Source organism: Borostomias antarcticus (assembly GCF_949987555.1).
Source record: "Borostomias antarcticus genome assembly, chromosome: 3".
NCBI classification, from domain to species: Eukaryota; Metazoa; Chordata; class Actinopteri; order Stomiiformes; family Stomiidae; genus Borostomias; species Borostomias antarcticus.
Window position 1 is genome coordinate 34338044 of NC_140236.1, and position 14821 is coordinate 34352864.

The 14821-nt window shown below is 46.7% G+C and overlaps 2 protein-coding genes across 4 annotated transcripts; one reads left to right on the forward strand and one right to left on the reverse strand.

The window, feature by feature from the left end:
* Window positions 1-755: 755 nt before the first annotated feature.
* Window positions 756-14754, reverse strand: ppat (phosphoribosyl pyrophosphate amidotransferase). Of its 3 annotated transcripts, none has more exons than XM_084436218.1 (12): window positions 14663-14754; window positions 14187-14347; window positions 7078-7144; window positions 6583-6789; window positions 5665-5777; window positions 4338-4483; window positions 3331-3403; window positions 3090-3241; window positions 2773-2900; window positions 2022-2243; window positions 1667-1787; window positions 756-1249 (listed from the first exon to the last, which is right to left on the reverse strand). In XM_084436218.1, the coding sequence occupies exons 2-12, from the start codon at window positions 14312-14314 to the stop codon at window positions 1074-1076; spliced, it is 1533 nt and encodes a 510-aa protein (XP_084292344.1). In that variant the 5' UTR covers window positions 14315-14347; window positions 14663-14754; the 3' UTR covers window positions 756-1073. The 3 variants fall into 3 exon arrangements, with proteins under 3 accessions (XP_084292344.1, XP_084292342.1, XP_084292343.1); XM_084436216.1 differs by having other exon boundaries at window positions 14187-14352; window positions 14663-14743; XM_084436217.1 differs by lacking the exon at window positions 14663-14754 and adding an exon at window positions 14551-14648 and having other exon boundaries at window positions 14187-14352.
* Window positions 7633-12371, forward strand: LOC311329921 (zinc finger and SCAN domain-containing protein 20-like; the record flags this gene model as incomplete). The annotated part of the gene is made up of 4 exons (XM_084461873.1): window positions 7633-8059; window positions 10188-10667; window positions 11493-11552; window positions 11695-12371. The coding sequence occupies 4 exons, from the start codon at window positions 7633-7635 to the stop codon at window positions 12369-12371; spliced, it is 1644 nt and encodes a 547-aa protein (XP_084317999.1).
* Window positions 14755-14821: the final 67 nt, after the last annotated feature.

Here is a 14821-nt window from a genome sequence, read left to right on the forward strand (position 1 = left end):
CTTGACTTTTCTTTTTTTATATGAAAAACTTACTCTGATCACCTCAGTTTTTGGTTTGAGCTCTTGTGCGTCTTACAATGGTGTGTTGTACAATAGCTGTAACTTGGAACAAATCTCTGCCATGCGAGGCAAGATGATAAGCAGCTATGGACAGTTGTGGTCATCTACTTCCCTGTGGTGGCGGGGTCGTGTTGTGGTCATCAGCTGCCCTGCCAATGCTGCTCCAGCATCACTGCCCTCTCCTTATCGGGGAGGGTTGGTAGTCTTGTGGTCAAGATAGTAGTGGGGTTCTGTTGTGGTCAATGTGGTAGGAGGGATGTGTTTTGGTCAAGGCAGTTCTGAGGTTGTGTTTTGGTCAAGGTGGTTCTGGGGTTGTGTTTTGGTCAAGGTGGTTCTGGGGTTGTGTTGTGGTCAAGGTAGTTCTGGGGTTGTGTTTTGGTCAAAGTGGTTCTGGAGTTGTGTTGTGGTCAAGGTAGTTCTGGGGTTGTGTTGTGGTCAAGGTAGTTCTGGGGTTGTGTTGTGGTCAAGGTGGTTCTGGAGTTGTGTTGTGGTCAAGGTAGTTCTGGGGTTGTGTTGTGGTCAAGGTGGTTCTGGGGTTGTGTTGTGGTTAAGGCAGTTCTGGGGTTGTGTTGTGGGCAAGGTGGTTCTGGAGTTGTGTTGTGGTCAAGGTGGTTCTGGGGTTGTGTTGTGGTCAAGGTAGTTCTGGGGTTGTGTTGTGGTCAAGGTAGTTCTGGGGTTGTGTTGTGGTCAAGGTAGTTCTGGGGTTGTGTTGTGGTCAATGTGGTAGGAGGGGTGTGTTGTGGTCAAGGTGGTAGTGGAGTTGGGTCAAGGCAGTTCTGGGGTTGTGTTGTGGTCAATGTGGTAGGAGGGGTGTGTTGTGGTCAAGGCAGTTCTGGGGTTGTGTTGTGGTCAAGGTAGTAGTGGAGTTGGGTCAAGAAGGTTCTGGGGTCGTGTTGTGGTCAAGGTGGTAGTGGAGTTGGGTCAAGAAGATTTCTGGGGTTGTGTTGTGGTCAAGGTGGTAGTGGAGTTGGGTCAAGAAGATTTCTGGGGTTGTGTTGTGGTCAAGGTGGTCATCACCACTCCAGCTCTACAGGGTATTTGCCTGTCAGGCAGGCGGTGCAGTGGCCGAACCTTCTCCTGGGTTTGTTATCAGAGCTGATCTCCTCGTCCTTCCCCTGGAAGGAGGGGATTCCTCCCTGGACGGCCGACAACAGACCCTCCACCGACAGGTACTGGACACTGGTGGCACCTGCACAACACGACAGCACGTAGCATCTCAGGTGTATAGTAACACATTGCGCATAGATAAACATTGCTCATCATATTGTATTTGCCCTTTGTACTTCTTGCTCCGTTATATATCTTGCACTGATGATCAGAAGCTATGGACAGTTGTGGTCATCCATTGTCCTGTTTTTGCACTGTCCTGTCTTATTCCTGCACCATGTCTATTGTTGTCTGTTTGTTATTGTTGTCTGTTTGTTATTATGTACCAACAGTCCAGAACAAATTCCTAGTACAGTATGTGTGAAAACCTACCTGGCTACAATAAATATGATTCAGGTCATATGGAAGAAGACCAGGACATGTCTGTCTATTGAGGGGACAATTCAATTGTAACAATGTACTAATACTGGATCGTTTGTGAATTGTGCAACAACGTTACCGATGTAGCCGGCGATGTCCTTGAACTCTGGCCTGTTGGCGATGAGCTCCTCCTTGGTGGGGATGTTGATGCCCATGTAGCAGGGGAACCTGATGGGAGGAGAGGCCACGCGGATGTGCACCTACGAGAGGGGAGGTCAGAGGGGTCGAGGTCAGAGGGACGAGGTCGGAGGGGTCGTTACAGACCATGAAACCAGGCTTAGTAATAGTAAAACTACATTAGCAGGGGACAGATGTGTATAATGCATGACAAATGGCACCTGCAGTGTAAATTCGAAGTGTTTTACAGTAGCTGCATTTATTTGTATGAAAGGTGCTACACAAACAGTTTTATTATCATTATTATAGTTACTCACCTCAGTTGCCCCTGCCTCCTTCAGAAGCTTGATTATGGGGGAGATGGTGTTGCCCCTGACGATGGAGTCATCGATAAGCACCACTCTCTTGCCAGCAAAGTTGTCAGTCAGCGCACCAAACTTCTTGGCCACCCCCAACTGTCTTAGACGCGTGTTTGGTTGAATAAACGTTCTACCAACATAGCGGTTCTTACACAGAACCTCCACATACGGTAGCCTCGACTGAGGAGAGGGAACACAAGAATACACACACACGCACACACACACGCACACACATCTGAGTACCATTCCACACTGGATCAGTTTGTCAGGTAGCCCTAATGCCGGGCTCACACTACAGGATATTTTAAATCCTCACCAATTTCGAAATCGGGTTACATCACGCACATAAGGAGAATCTTAACAGATATTCTTCTTGCGCATCTCAAACAAGCGCCCACAGCAAGATTTGAAAATAACAGCTCATCACACACTACAGGATCTTATCGTGCCCGAGGGAGCAACGAACCACTGGTCTCGCCGTCTCACTTGTAAAGTCGGGACGTAATAATCTTAAATATCAAACATCAAACACTAACCGATCGGGAGGTATAAGACTGGATCTGTAAACCCCTCACATTACAAGATAATCTGGGCCGATTATCGGCCCCGACCAACGTTCCATACCAGATTTCTCCTCCGATTGTCGGGAGGGGTGAATCGGGGATAAATCGGCCTAAAAATCCTGTAGTCTGAGCCCGGCATAACTCACCTGTTGAGCGTACCCCAGGGCAGCAGGCGTGGCGGACTCTGGCACGGTGCTGACCACGTCGGCGTCTGTGGGGGCCTCGATGGCCAGCTGTCGGCCACAGCGCTGCCGGACCGTATAAACCATCTGGCCTAGAGGCGTCAAGAACACACGCTGAGGAAACCACGACTGTTCCATCATTTCCCCTCACGGATCAATAAAGTACTCCCTACTGTTAAAGTATTATCATCTGTTTATACTAATCTGGGATCTTTTTGTATTGTTCTTGTATTCAAAACTGCTCCCATTTTGTGGAAAGATGAGAACAATATTGTGCTTACCTTCAAATATAGAGTCTGGTCTGGCAAAGTAAACATATTCAAATATGCAGAAGGCAGGGGGGTCTCCCTCCGGACGAGGAACGATGCTCAGGGTCTTCACTCCGTGTTTGGAGATCTGGACTATCTCTCCTGGCAACACCTCTCTGTAGTACCTGGGGAGACGCACAGACAGCTGTGAGCATCAGATTATTATGGTATGGAGAGAGAGAGAGAGATCGCCGTGGCGATGATGAGAACTCACTTGGCACCGATGGACTGGAAGCTGCAGGACTCTGATGATACGACCCAGCCTTCGGTGTCTCCCTCTCCCGAGCCTGACCAAGCACACACACAAGAGACGGTCAGTCTCTGATCGGACCGCCGGCTTCGGCTTCTTCACCACGGCGACCAGCCTCATCATCACTTTATCACCTTTGTGATGGAACACCTGGTCTGGGCCAGGTCAAGCCAAACCTTAGGAATGAAGCCTACATTCAAAAGACACCCATGTGGTTAGACACAGTCCGAGCCTGCACACCTGTGGTGAAGTTTAGAGGCAGTCCGAGCCTGCATACCTGTGGTGTGAAGTTTAGACACAGTCTGAGTCTGTATACCTGTAGTGTGGAGTTTAGAGACGTCTGAGTCTGTATACCTGTGGTGTGATGTTTAGACACAGTCCAAGCCTGCATACCTGCAGTGTAGAGTTTAGAGACAGTCCAAGCCTGCGTACCTGTGGTGAAGTTTAGACACAGTCCAAGCCTACACACCTGTGGTGAAGTTTAGACACAGTCTGAGTCTGTATACCTGCAGTGTAGAGTTTAGAGACAGTCTGAGTCTGTATACCTGTGGTGTGAAGTTTAGAGACAGTGAGTCTGTTTACCTGTAGTGTGGAGTTTAGAGACAGTCCAAGCCTGCGTACCTGTGGTGTGGAGTTTAGAGATGGGGACAAGCCTGCATACCTGTGGTGTGGAGTTTAGAGACAGTCCAAGCCTGTGTACCTGTGGTGAAGTTTAGACACAGTCCGAGCCTGCGTACCTGTAGTGTAGAGTTTAGAGACAGTCCAAGCCTGCACACCTGCAGTGTAGAGTTTAGAGACAGTCCAAGCCTGTGTACCTGTGGTGAAGTTTAGACACAGTCCAAGCCTGCGTACCTGTGGTGTGGAGTTTAGAGATGGGGACAAGCCTGCGTACCTGTGGTGTGGAGTTTAGAGATGGGGACAAGCCTGCGTACCTGTGGTGTGGAGTTTAGAGACAGTCTGAGCCTGCGTACCTGTGGTGTGGAGTTTAGAGATGGGGACGAGGCGTCCAAGGCTCAGGGGGCGGTTTCCGTAAGGGTCCCGGACAGCGTAGATCACATCTGTGTACATCACCAGCAATGAGTAGGAGGTAGGGGTCTCCGTCATCAGGTTCTTTATCCTGCAGCAAAGGATCAATAACAACCCAGTAGAAAGTCATCAGGTTCTTTATCCTGCAGCAAAGGATCAATAACATCCCAGTAGAACGTCATCAGGTTCTTTATCCTGTAACGGACGATCGATCCAGAGAAGCTGTGTGATTTTGGTGTGGTCTGATATTTATCCAAAATCTGGTCAGATTAAAGGAGAATTCAAGTGTATAATTTTCTAGCCTCTAAACACATGTAATGTGTCTTGTTTACAATGAACTTTAAACCGAACCGGAAAATGTCATTATTTTGTGTACCAAGTTCAATAAACTGAATGTGGTGTTTACTTGGAGTGGTGTGGTGTTATTTTGAAAGACTCAATTGACCAGCATGCATTGCGCGAAACCACATTTCTCTTTATTGTTTTGTGGGCGTGTAGTTGAGCCTACATTCCTATGCCATCAAGATCTACAAAAACACGTTATAAAGAGTAATTGTTTGCCCTACCACAACTGTTTGCTTTTAAGATCTACAAACACACATCATGTTATAAAGAGTAATTGTTTGCCCGACCACAAATGTTGTAAAAACACACTTATCTAGGGACAAATTGTTTTGTCAGTATGAAAGTTGTTTATCAAGGTCTTGGTTATGTAAGGATGTTAAAATAGTCTAAATCTGAAATCTAAATAGCAAAAAGAAAAAGGCTTCATCACAATTCTCTCTCTAACTTCAGTCCTGCTGGGGGAAGGCACCTAGACACTTGAGGGACCACTTGAAAAAGACAAAAGAAAGTGCTAGAACCTTTTTATCATATCAATAGAAGTGGCCAGGTAGAGAGAGGGCAGGGAGAGAATCAAATACAAGCTTTACTTTTCGTCATATTTAACCTAATTTTTAAAATCTTTCTTATTATTTTAAAATCGTATTATCTTAAAATCTTATTATTTTTATTATATTATTTGCCAGTGCTCCAATCAGAAAGATACGATTTGAAGGTTTCTGTTAATGTTTTTGCTGTGTGTGTATGATAAAATATTGCGAAGACATGAGTAGTGAGTACACACACACACACACACACACACACACACGTTATCGTTGGCTGAACCTGCAGACTTGAAAGGGTTTTAATGGAGGATCAATAACAAACCAGTCGACCAGTGGATCTTTACAGAGGGGTTATACACAAGGACCATGATGGTATGGGACAAACCTGGCAACCCAGTCAGGGACGTCCAGCTCCTCCATTGGTGGAGTGAGAGCCAGCAGCTGAGTGATGAGCTCACTGTCTGAGCTGGTCGATAGCCCCACTCCATGACGCATCACCTGCAAAGCACACAGGTAAACACAATCAATAAGGGGCCTACATACAAGAACTTATTACATGCGGCTCTGAAATATTTGATTCTGATTGGACAATTGAACATTCTACCAGTCAATTATTTCTCAATAAATGACTGATGTCAAGAGCAACTGAGCGATACTGTCCGCTGCTAATGGGGGGGCACATTATATGTAGTGTGAAACATTCTTAACAATAACGGTTTGGCTGTTGTAGCCCGTGTTCAATCTCTGAAAGCGTCTGCACACAGAACCGTTTAGCTGGCAAAATAAAGAGTGTAGGCCTATAGTATTAATACTGTGGTATTAAGTAGCCGTAGTATGAATTAGCCGTGTAATAAGCGCGATAAAGTAGAGCCATCCGGCTTCGCCTCAGGGCTCCCAACGCACTGCCAAGCACATTTGAATACTTTATTTAATTCCACAAATTATATTACAACAGTAGGGAATCAAATTTAACAGGGCTAGGCAGTTCAAGAACACCTAAGGATACACATAGGCTACATACTGTAGCAGCTTCTCCTACGGCAGCTGAAACAGAGCAATATTTACCAAGTCTGCCTTGACTTTTTCTCATGCCAGCAATGTTCAGACTACTCCTGGTGTACTCATATACATGGCCCAGAATTCCAAATGATATGCAGTTTACATCTGTACCCACAGTTGGTTATAAGGGCTACACACACACACACACACACTCTCACACACACGCACGCACGCACACACACGCACACACGCACTCACGCACTCACGCACTCACGCACGCACACAGCGCTACGACCACGCCCACCTTCTTGCGGAGCGCGGCAGCGTTGACCAGCTCTCCGTTGTGCGCCACGGCTATTTTCCCGTGCAGCGTGTCCACCACGAACGGCTGGCAGTTCTGCAGCTCGGAGATGCCCGTGGTGGAGTAGCGGGTGTGGCCGATTCCCAGGTTGCCATAGCGAAGCTTCAGCAGGTCCTCGGGCGGGAAGGCACTGTTCACTAGCCCCATGCCCTGGCAGGAAACAGGAAAAGGGTCACAGACTAAACCAGATCCAGTTTTCTCAGTGTTTCAAGTGTCCCTTTCCTGTGAAAAGCGAGTGTGCGCCTTCTCTGGGACGCAGTCCAACCATTTTGAAAGAGGCTATTAGAACTATTAGAACCATTTTATAATTATTATAACTTGAACTGACAGGTTGTTTAGCAGGTGACAAATAATGAGATTATGAACCTGGCTGTGATGATTACAGCAATGTTTGCCTTTCATATATTCATACTACTGTAATGTGTTCCTCAGTTTTACCTTGAGGGTTGTGTACGTTGGTGGGTTGGCTCCATTACTTGTCACTATTCCAGCACTTTCCTGCCCCCTGTGTGAACACAAAGAACCACAAATTAAGCCCTTGAATAGCCGAGCTAGTCAAAGGAAAACGCTAAGTACACACAAGAGGCACTGAAAACAAGTTTATCATGTACCGACACGCTGGATGCTAATAGCTGCATGTATCATGTAGAAACATGTCAGGGTAGAGAGACCTGTTTGATAATAGCTGGTGGAGAGCAGCACTGGAGCAGGGGAAAGGAAACGGACACAGTGTGTGTGTGCATCTGCAACTGATTAAGCCTTATATGGAGCGGCTGTGTGGGGACGGCTCCTCCTGCCAAGCTGTTTCTCAGATTACAGCCCGGCCCCGCCCCCACATCACACAGCTTAAGCCAGTGGTGAGGCTGCTCCGTCTCACGTGGGCGTTCCGTACGGGCTTAACCGCCTGGTTGCCTAGGGAACCGGGCTGCAGGAGAAGGGGGGGGGGGGAGGGGTGGATAGAAGAGAGGCGTTTGTTTCCAGGTCAGCTCAAACATGGAGGGGAGAGCAGGCAGACAAAGGGCCAGAGGAGAGGAGGTGCTGCTGCTGCTGGACTCGGGGCCAGGGGGAGGCCAGTGGGGGAAGGCGGAGGAGCTGGCTCTCCTGTCCGTGTGGGAAGAGCTCAGGCCGGCGGCGGCAGAGAGCAGGGCGACGTTCGAGTTCCTCTCAGAGCGTCTGAGGGGGCTCAGCGTGCAGCGCGGCTGGAGGGAGTGCCAGGCTAAGTGCAGGAGCATGGGACTGCAGGGCAGGAAGGCCGAGCAGCCGGGCTCTTCCGGCGGGGACGACCAGGGAGCGGCGACGGCCATGTTGGAGCCCGCGCTGACATCTAATGGAGGGTCACTAGATGAAGACTGGGAGGAAGAGGAGGAGATCACCAGCAGTGAGAGAGGGGCCTACTCTTCCTCAGTCACAATGCAGGAAGGTAAATGTTTAATATGCTGAGAAAAAACAACAACAACATGGCCCTGTTTTGGGATTCTCTCAGATTCAACCCCCTACTACCCTTCCTTGGGGACATCACTGATCTGACATGAATCGACTGGGCACAGCTGTGTGGAAGGGAACATGCTTTCACTTATCATGTAGATCAGATGGCCTCAAGGAAGGAGGTAGAATTCAAAGGGGGCCCATGAATGTTTGAGGAACAAGACATTTACTCCCAGGCTGAGATACACCCAGCCAACCTCACCCTTAAGTTTCTGCTGACCAAATGGGCATTTTAGTTCTGACCCCTTGGACTCAACATTCCAGAAAGTTCTCTCTCTAGCTCACAAAGGTCAAGTATAAAGTCCAGAGGTTTCTCAACATGACAATGATACAGCCACATTTGGTCTGTTATCTAAGGCTCAATCTCTGTATTGATCTTTGAGTGAATGCATGCCTTTTCTCTTCAGTGGGGTTTGATGAATTTTCACTGTGAAATTTCTCCCTATATTGGTTGTTGTTCTAAGTCAGGGGTGCCCACCCTTTTGTGGCTTGAGAGCTACTTGTGAAAGGACCAGCTCAACTGGAGCTACCAGCTAACATTTACATACAATTAGCAGGGCTGAGGTGAAGTCGACTGGCAAAACATGCGTCGACGCATCGCAAAGAAGTAAGATGGCTGCCCCCGGTTAAAACTAACAGTTTTGGAATGGGATTTTCTACAGTATTTATTTAGATTATCTTGTACCTTTTAGCTTTCCAACCCTGCTAAGTGCAAAGTCGTGTGTAAATGAAGGAGGAAACACAAACAATCTTTGAAACCTTTAGCAAAAGTGCATCACATATGCTACATGTGTATAACTGCACCGTTTGCCCGCCTATTAGTTTGATCCTTTTCACCTGGTTTGAATGCTCGCAGCCAGAGCTGTTAATGACGTTATTGTTATGTTATTTCATTACACATCAAATCCAGTCCAGAAAACGAACAAAAACGACTATGCATGGGAATTAAATACTGATTTGACTGTAGCTGTGTCAGTTGCTTGTAGCAACTCTTGAGCTATCTCTGAGCACACTTGTGTAAGACAAGAGAAAAGGCATTTTCAACTCAGAGCTTAATCAATCGGGTGGTTAAAAATATATTTAGCTTTAATGTAAAATAAATCTGGTAACCCTACCCACACAGAGCTAAAAGTATACAAACATGGGATAGTGATTTAAAGCCACCATTCCTGAGCTAAATACTTTGGATAGAAATTTGAATGATTTTGCAGCTTTTATAATGCCCTGTAGAGCATTACTTTGTTTCATGTTAAGAGATGATTGAATAAAATATTTAAATATTAACGAGACATTTTTTATATTCATTTTGGGTAAATTAAGTGTTAAAAAAAAAAATAATTGTGAGAAATTGTTAAATTAGTGTTTAGATTAATCGACTAATCGAAAAACTAACCGCTAAATTAATCGTTAGAAAAATAGTCGCTAGGTGCAGCCCTAAAAATTTGCGTAAACATAATAGTAAATGTGAAACAACAACATTAAGGCTATCGTTTCAAAATCAAATACATATATTAATGTATTTAATACATTTATTAATCTAGCTACCAAATAATTCACACTGGAGGTCCATGGAACATGAACTTTCTGTTGTAGGCTGTGTGTGTCTTGCACAATCTTCAAGCAAATCACCCACTTGGTTTTTTAATGACTCTGCTTGTGAGTTAATCACAGGTATTTCTTGTTAATGAATGAAAATAAATAATGGGGGGGGGGGGGAGACTCGCAATCTACCTGTAAGGACAAACCTGTTTTAAGTCATAAGGGTCAAAGTATCATCTAATTGCCCTGTCGCTGTATCACACTTTAATTATGTGTGGCTGATAAATAGAAACTTGAGAGGTACAGTAGCGTTAACGTACACATTGACCTTTTGGGTGGGGTAGCGAAAACCCAGTTTAAAGTAGTAAACACACACAGTATCCTACTAGTACTTCTACTGACATTACAGGATAGTGTGTGTGTGTGGAAGTCATTTTACTTTTTGAGGCTGAAGCCATTTTGCTGGCATTCAACAGTACCCTGCTAACCTCCTTGAGTTAATCTGTGATTCACCATGACTACAGGAGGCGCGTCTGTGCTGCGGGGGACTCTGCCCTACACCCAGTTCGTCGGCCCCGAGGGAGGACGCCACTGGACGGACGACGAGGTTCGGGCGCTGCTGTGCGTCTGGTCCGACCGCCAGATCTGCCTCCGCCTGAGGGGGACGCTACGCAACAAGAGCATCTTCCAAGAGATGGCCCGGAAGATGCAGCGGAGCTACGGCGTGGTGCGGAACTGGAAGCAATGCCGCACCAAATACAAGAACCTCAAGTACGAGTACAAGACGGCGAGGACCGCCCAGGCGGCCGCGGGCCCGGGGAAGTACATGAAGTTCTTTGACGAGGTGGAGGCCATCCTGCTGGACCGGCTGGACGACGAGGTCCTGGAGAGCCAGCGGAGGTTGTGCGACGCTCAGATGGGAACGGGGGGGCAGGATTCACCAGGAGGCCAGACGACACAAAGCAGAGGGCCCGAAGGAGACCTGGTCATTGAGATTGAGGATGGTGAGGTTTTGGATGACGATAATAATCCAAACATTAACAGTTTAATCAAAAATAAGATAGAGTAAAAACTCTGTAGCAAAGGCAAGGCACTCAAGTCTCCATAAGGTTTAGCAAGACACCTAACCCCAAAATTGCTCCCAATGAGCAGGTTAGCACCTTGCATGGCAGCTACCGCCATTGGTGTGTGAATGGGTGAATGAGAGGCCATTGTAAAGCGCTAAGTGCCGCTAAGGTGGAAAAGCGCTATATAAGTGCAGTCCATTTACCATTAATTACCATTTAAAAAGCCTTTATTAAAGTGGCTAGTTGGGCAACTAGCCACTTTAATAAAGGCTTTTTAAACCTTATGGAGACTTGAGTGCCTTGCCTTTGCTACAGAGTTTTTACCCTCTTATTTTTGATCAAGTTCTCCCCACGGTAATGAGCACCTCTCCTTTTTAATATGTATATCAGTGGAGCCTAAGCAGCATTCTTTTTTTTCTCTATTCATTATTAACAGTTTAATTGACATTAACATTAAATGTTCATGCTTCATTTTGCACCGGGAGCGTAGAAGACTGCCGAGTCTTCAGAGAATCTTCCCTATCCTACCGCCTGTTAGCGTTAGCCACGATGCTAGTGAAAAAAGTATGGTTGTCTCGACTCCCTCAGAAATCCATTCACATTGATAACACTGAGGATATGACTTAATGGATTCTCTGCAGATCGGTCAGAAACATCTGCATCATTCTATTACACTCCCAGCAAGTGCAAAGATAAGATCCGTAATCTCGGAGTGCCTGTTTTCAGTTTACTTCTGTCGACTAAAAAACGTCTCGATTTCAGATGACAACAGCGATGATTTGGAACTGGAAACGGAGATGGAGAACAGACAGAGCGACAGAGGTCTGTTCTATCAGTCAATCTACAGAGAGAGACCATGGCTTTGGTGTGTGTGTGTGTCTGTGTGTGTGTGTGTGTGTGTGTGTGAAGTGCAGCAAGTATTTCTCAGCTTATGGTCCTGTCTCTCCGTCCGCCCCCCCAACAGGAACTCATATCTCTCCACTGGACCCATCCAGCTCGGAGCAGTACCACCTGGTCACGGTGTCGGACGCGGGTCGGAACTGGAGTGACCAGGAGGTGCGGGCGCTTATCCAGGTGTGGTCGGAAGAGGGCATCTGCAGGCTGCTGGAGAACTCGACCAGGAAGCGAGACATCTTCATGCAGATCTCCAACAGGCTGATGCAGCAGGGAGTGGATCGCGACTGGAAACAGTGTCACACCAAATACAAGAACCTCAAGTACCTCTACCGGTCCCTGCAAAGGAACCAGAGGGACGGCATCGATCCACGCGGCATCATGAGGTTCTACGAGGAGGTGGACGCCATCCTGACACGCGTGGATAGTGCACCTACCATGGGGTATGGGTTAGTTAACCCCAACCCCAACCATTGCACCGTGGAATATGTAGACCAGCCTGAGCTGGGGGGAGGGTCCGTGGTGGGGTTCGAGGAGCGTGCCGCCACCGCCGTAGACCCAGTGTTGATGTCAGACGGTGGGCCGCCAGCGATGACCGGACACGACGAGAGGACGCCGTCCGTTCACGCTTATAGGGCTCAGAGTCGCGACGTCATCGCCGCCAGAGATGCAGGAAACCAAACACACACAGGCAAGGGAGAACAGCTGGCATGCATGTGTAATACAGAACTTAGCTGTCATCAATAGACAGACAGACAGACAGAGACAGACATACAGAGACAGACAGACAGACAGACAGACAGACAGAGACAGACAGAGACAGACAGACAGACAGACGACAGACAGAGACAGACAGACAGAGACAGACAGAGACAGACAGACAGACAGACAGACAGACAGACAGACAGACAGACAGACAGTCAGAGACAGACAGACAGAGACAGACAGAGACAGAATATGACAATGTACTAAGATAATGTTCATCAGGTGTTCTTCCTTGCAGGTAAAGATGAGACTATGGGAGATAGAGGAGACAGTGTGGTGAATTGGACACGGAAGAGGAAAGCTCTGGAAAGTTTGTATCAAGGTTTGAAACTCTCCATCTTTTATTGCACGCTTGTCACGAGAGCGGGTTTAAAAAAAAATCTACACAGGATCAAAGTAGATAAGTGTGGACGGTGTGATTCGGACCCGTGACATGCGAGCGAGTCACCTGATTAAATCAATGGGTGGGGGTGGGGGGGAAAACTGCTGACTTAAGCTCTATACAACACAAGCATCCAAGACTGGATCTAATTATCACTGTTCTATAGACTGTATAGCTGGGTCCAAAACTAACTTTTTGGGCCAAACGAAAAAATTACTATACCGATTTTTTACGAGACAAAAATAATTGCTTCATTATTATTGCAATTTGCTATTATTACTATTTAGCATGTAATGTTGGTCTCATCTGCGATCCTCAATCAATATTACCGTAGTGTGCATAATAGCAGTAACATTAACTGTACTAGCTAATGGCTAGTAAATTGAGTTGATCTGGACCCAGACTTCACTGTATTGTGCATTGCTGCTATGAAGCAACATAAGACTCAAGCCAAGTGATCCAGAAAGAATGTGGCCGTTTAAATGACCCTGCGTGATTCTGTTGTTTTCAGACACCATGAGACCCGTGAAACGACTGAGCCATGACGGCTGCATTGCTGAGAGCATCGACTACCAGTGCAAAGATGAGCAGGAATACATCCCCATTATAGAGATCAATTCAGTCTGCTCTATGGCAGCCACTGTCCCAGAACATCGGGTAGGTAGGGAGGTAGGTTATAAATACACAAACAATACAGAAATGTACAGAGCCAACCTCACTGCCCCTCGTGCATGCCTGGATGTGATTATAGTAGGTTTGGCTGCTGGATAAATGGGCAACATGCTTCTTGCACTCATAGTTAAATACAGCGCCATGATGACGCTCGCTGTGGGATTCTGTGCTCAGCGTGTTATGGTGCGTTCGTTTGTGGTCGGAGGTGGCAAATCGCAAGTGGGAAAATACCTACCTCCGACCTGTGTGCATTCGAGCTATATACCATTATATCACAGTTACCTAGTTATATCTATATACCATTATATCACAGTTACCTAGTTATATCTATATACCATTATATCACAGTAACCTAGTTATATCTAGTGCATTCGAGCAACTGGGGGCTGAGAAACATATCCGAATTTGCGACGAGGAAGTGCGAGTTCATGCGGTGTTTTATTTAATCATTCCTAGAAGCAAGTCGCAATTTGCCACCTCCCAGTTATAAACGAACGCACCATTACACTGTTGCAAGTTCAAGGACAGACATCGGAAATACATACTGTACACTTCTCGCATGGTCTTTCGCGGTTTCGACACGACAGCAGTTTCCCGGCCCGTGGTGTAGACTGAAGAAGTGAGTAGTAAAGTGGTACTCTAGCCTACTAATAGAAACAGCCCCCAATCGCGAATTTGATGCTTTTAGAAGCACTCATTGTTTTCAGCGTTAGCTAGGCTGGCTAGCAGCCACATCAGCTCACCTGTGTTGTAGGGCCACCAGTCCCAGAGTCAGCACCTGGGCGACCTCCAGCTGGGTGGGCCAGTCCCCCGCAGCCACGCAGCCGAACACCCCGCACTCCTCCCCGATGCCCGACTCCTCGAACTCCATCTGGTCGTGGATAAGCTTGTGCTACCAGTAGATCTACACTAACAGAGACAGAAACAAATCAAACATTCAATACCAGTGATTGAACGGACTGAATCAATTGTAGAGTTAAACAAACAAAAATCGATTATTTTAGGTGACTGCTGATGAAGTTATTCAAAAATATGTAGAATAGATTTCTGCCTTCCTACCAGTAAGCCTACACTTACAGAAACAGAAACAAATCAAACATTCAATACCAGTGACTGAACGGTCCGTAATCAATTGTAGAGTTAAACAAACAAAAATCGATTATTTTAGGTGACTGCTGATGAAGTGATTCAAAATATGTAGAATAGATTTCTGCCTTACTGTGATAAAGTTCTTAATTTGACTCCTTGTAAGCTATTGAACGTTGTCCAGAAGTTTATCCATGAGTAAAGTGATGTCAAGTTAGGACAGAGCAACAAGTCCTCTCCGACCACGTGGCGGGTAATGCCTTCATTGCGCTGCTGTGATTGGCCCATCTGG

Bases quoted from the DNA above. Each gene is read 5' to 3' on its own strand.
- ppat (XM_084436218.1), bottom strand. From the start codon at position 14,314: ATGGAGTTCGAGGAGTCGGGCATCGGGGAGGAGTGCGGGGTGTTCGGC. The intron at 2,244-2,772 runs GTGAGTTATGCC...CCCTCTCCTCAG, and splicing joins CCCTGGGGTACGCTCAACAG to TCGAGGCTACCGTATGTGGA. The intron at 1,788-2,021 runs GTGAGTAACTAT...CCCCTCTCGTAG, and splicing joins AGGAGGCAGGGGCAACTGAG to GTGCACATCCGCGTGGCCTC.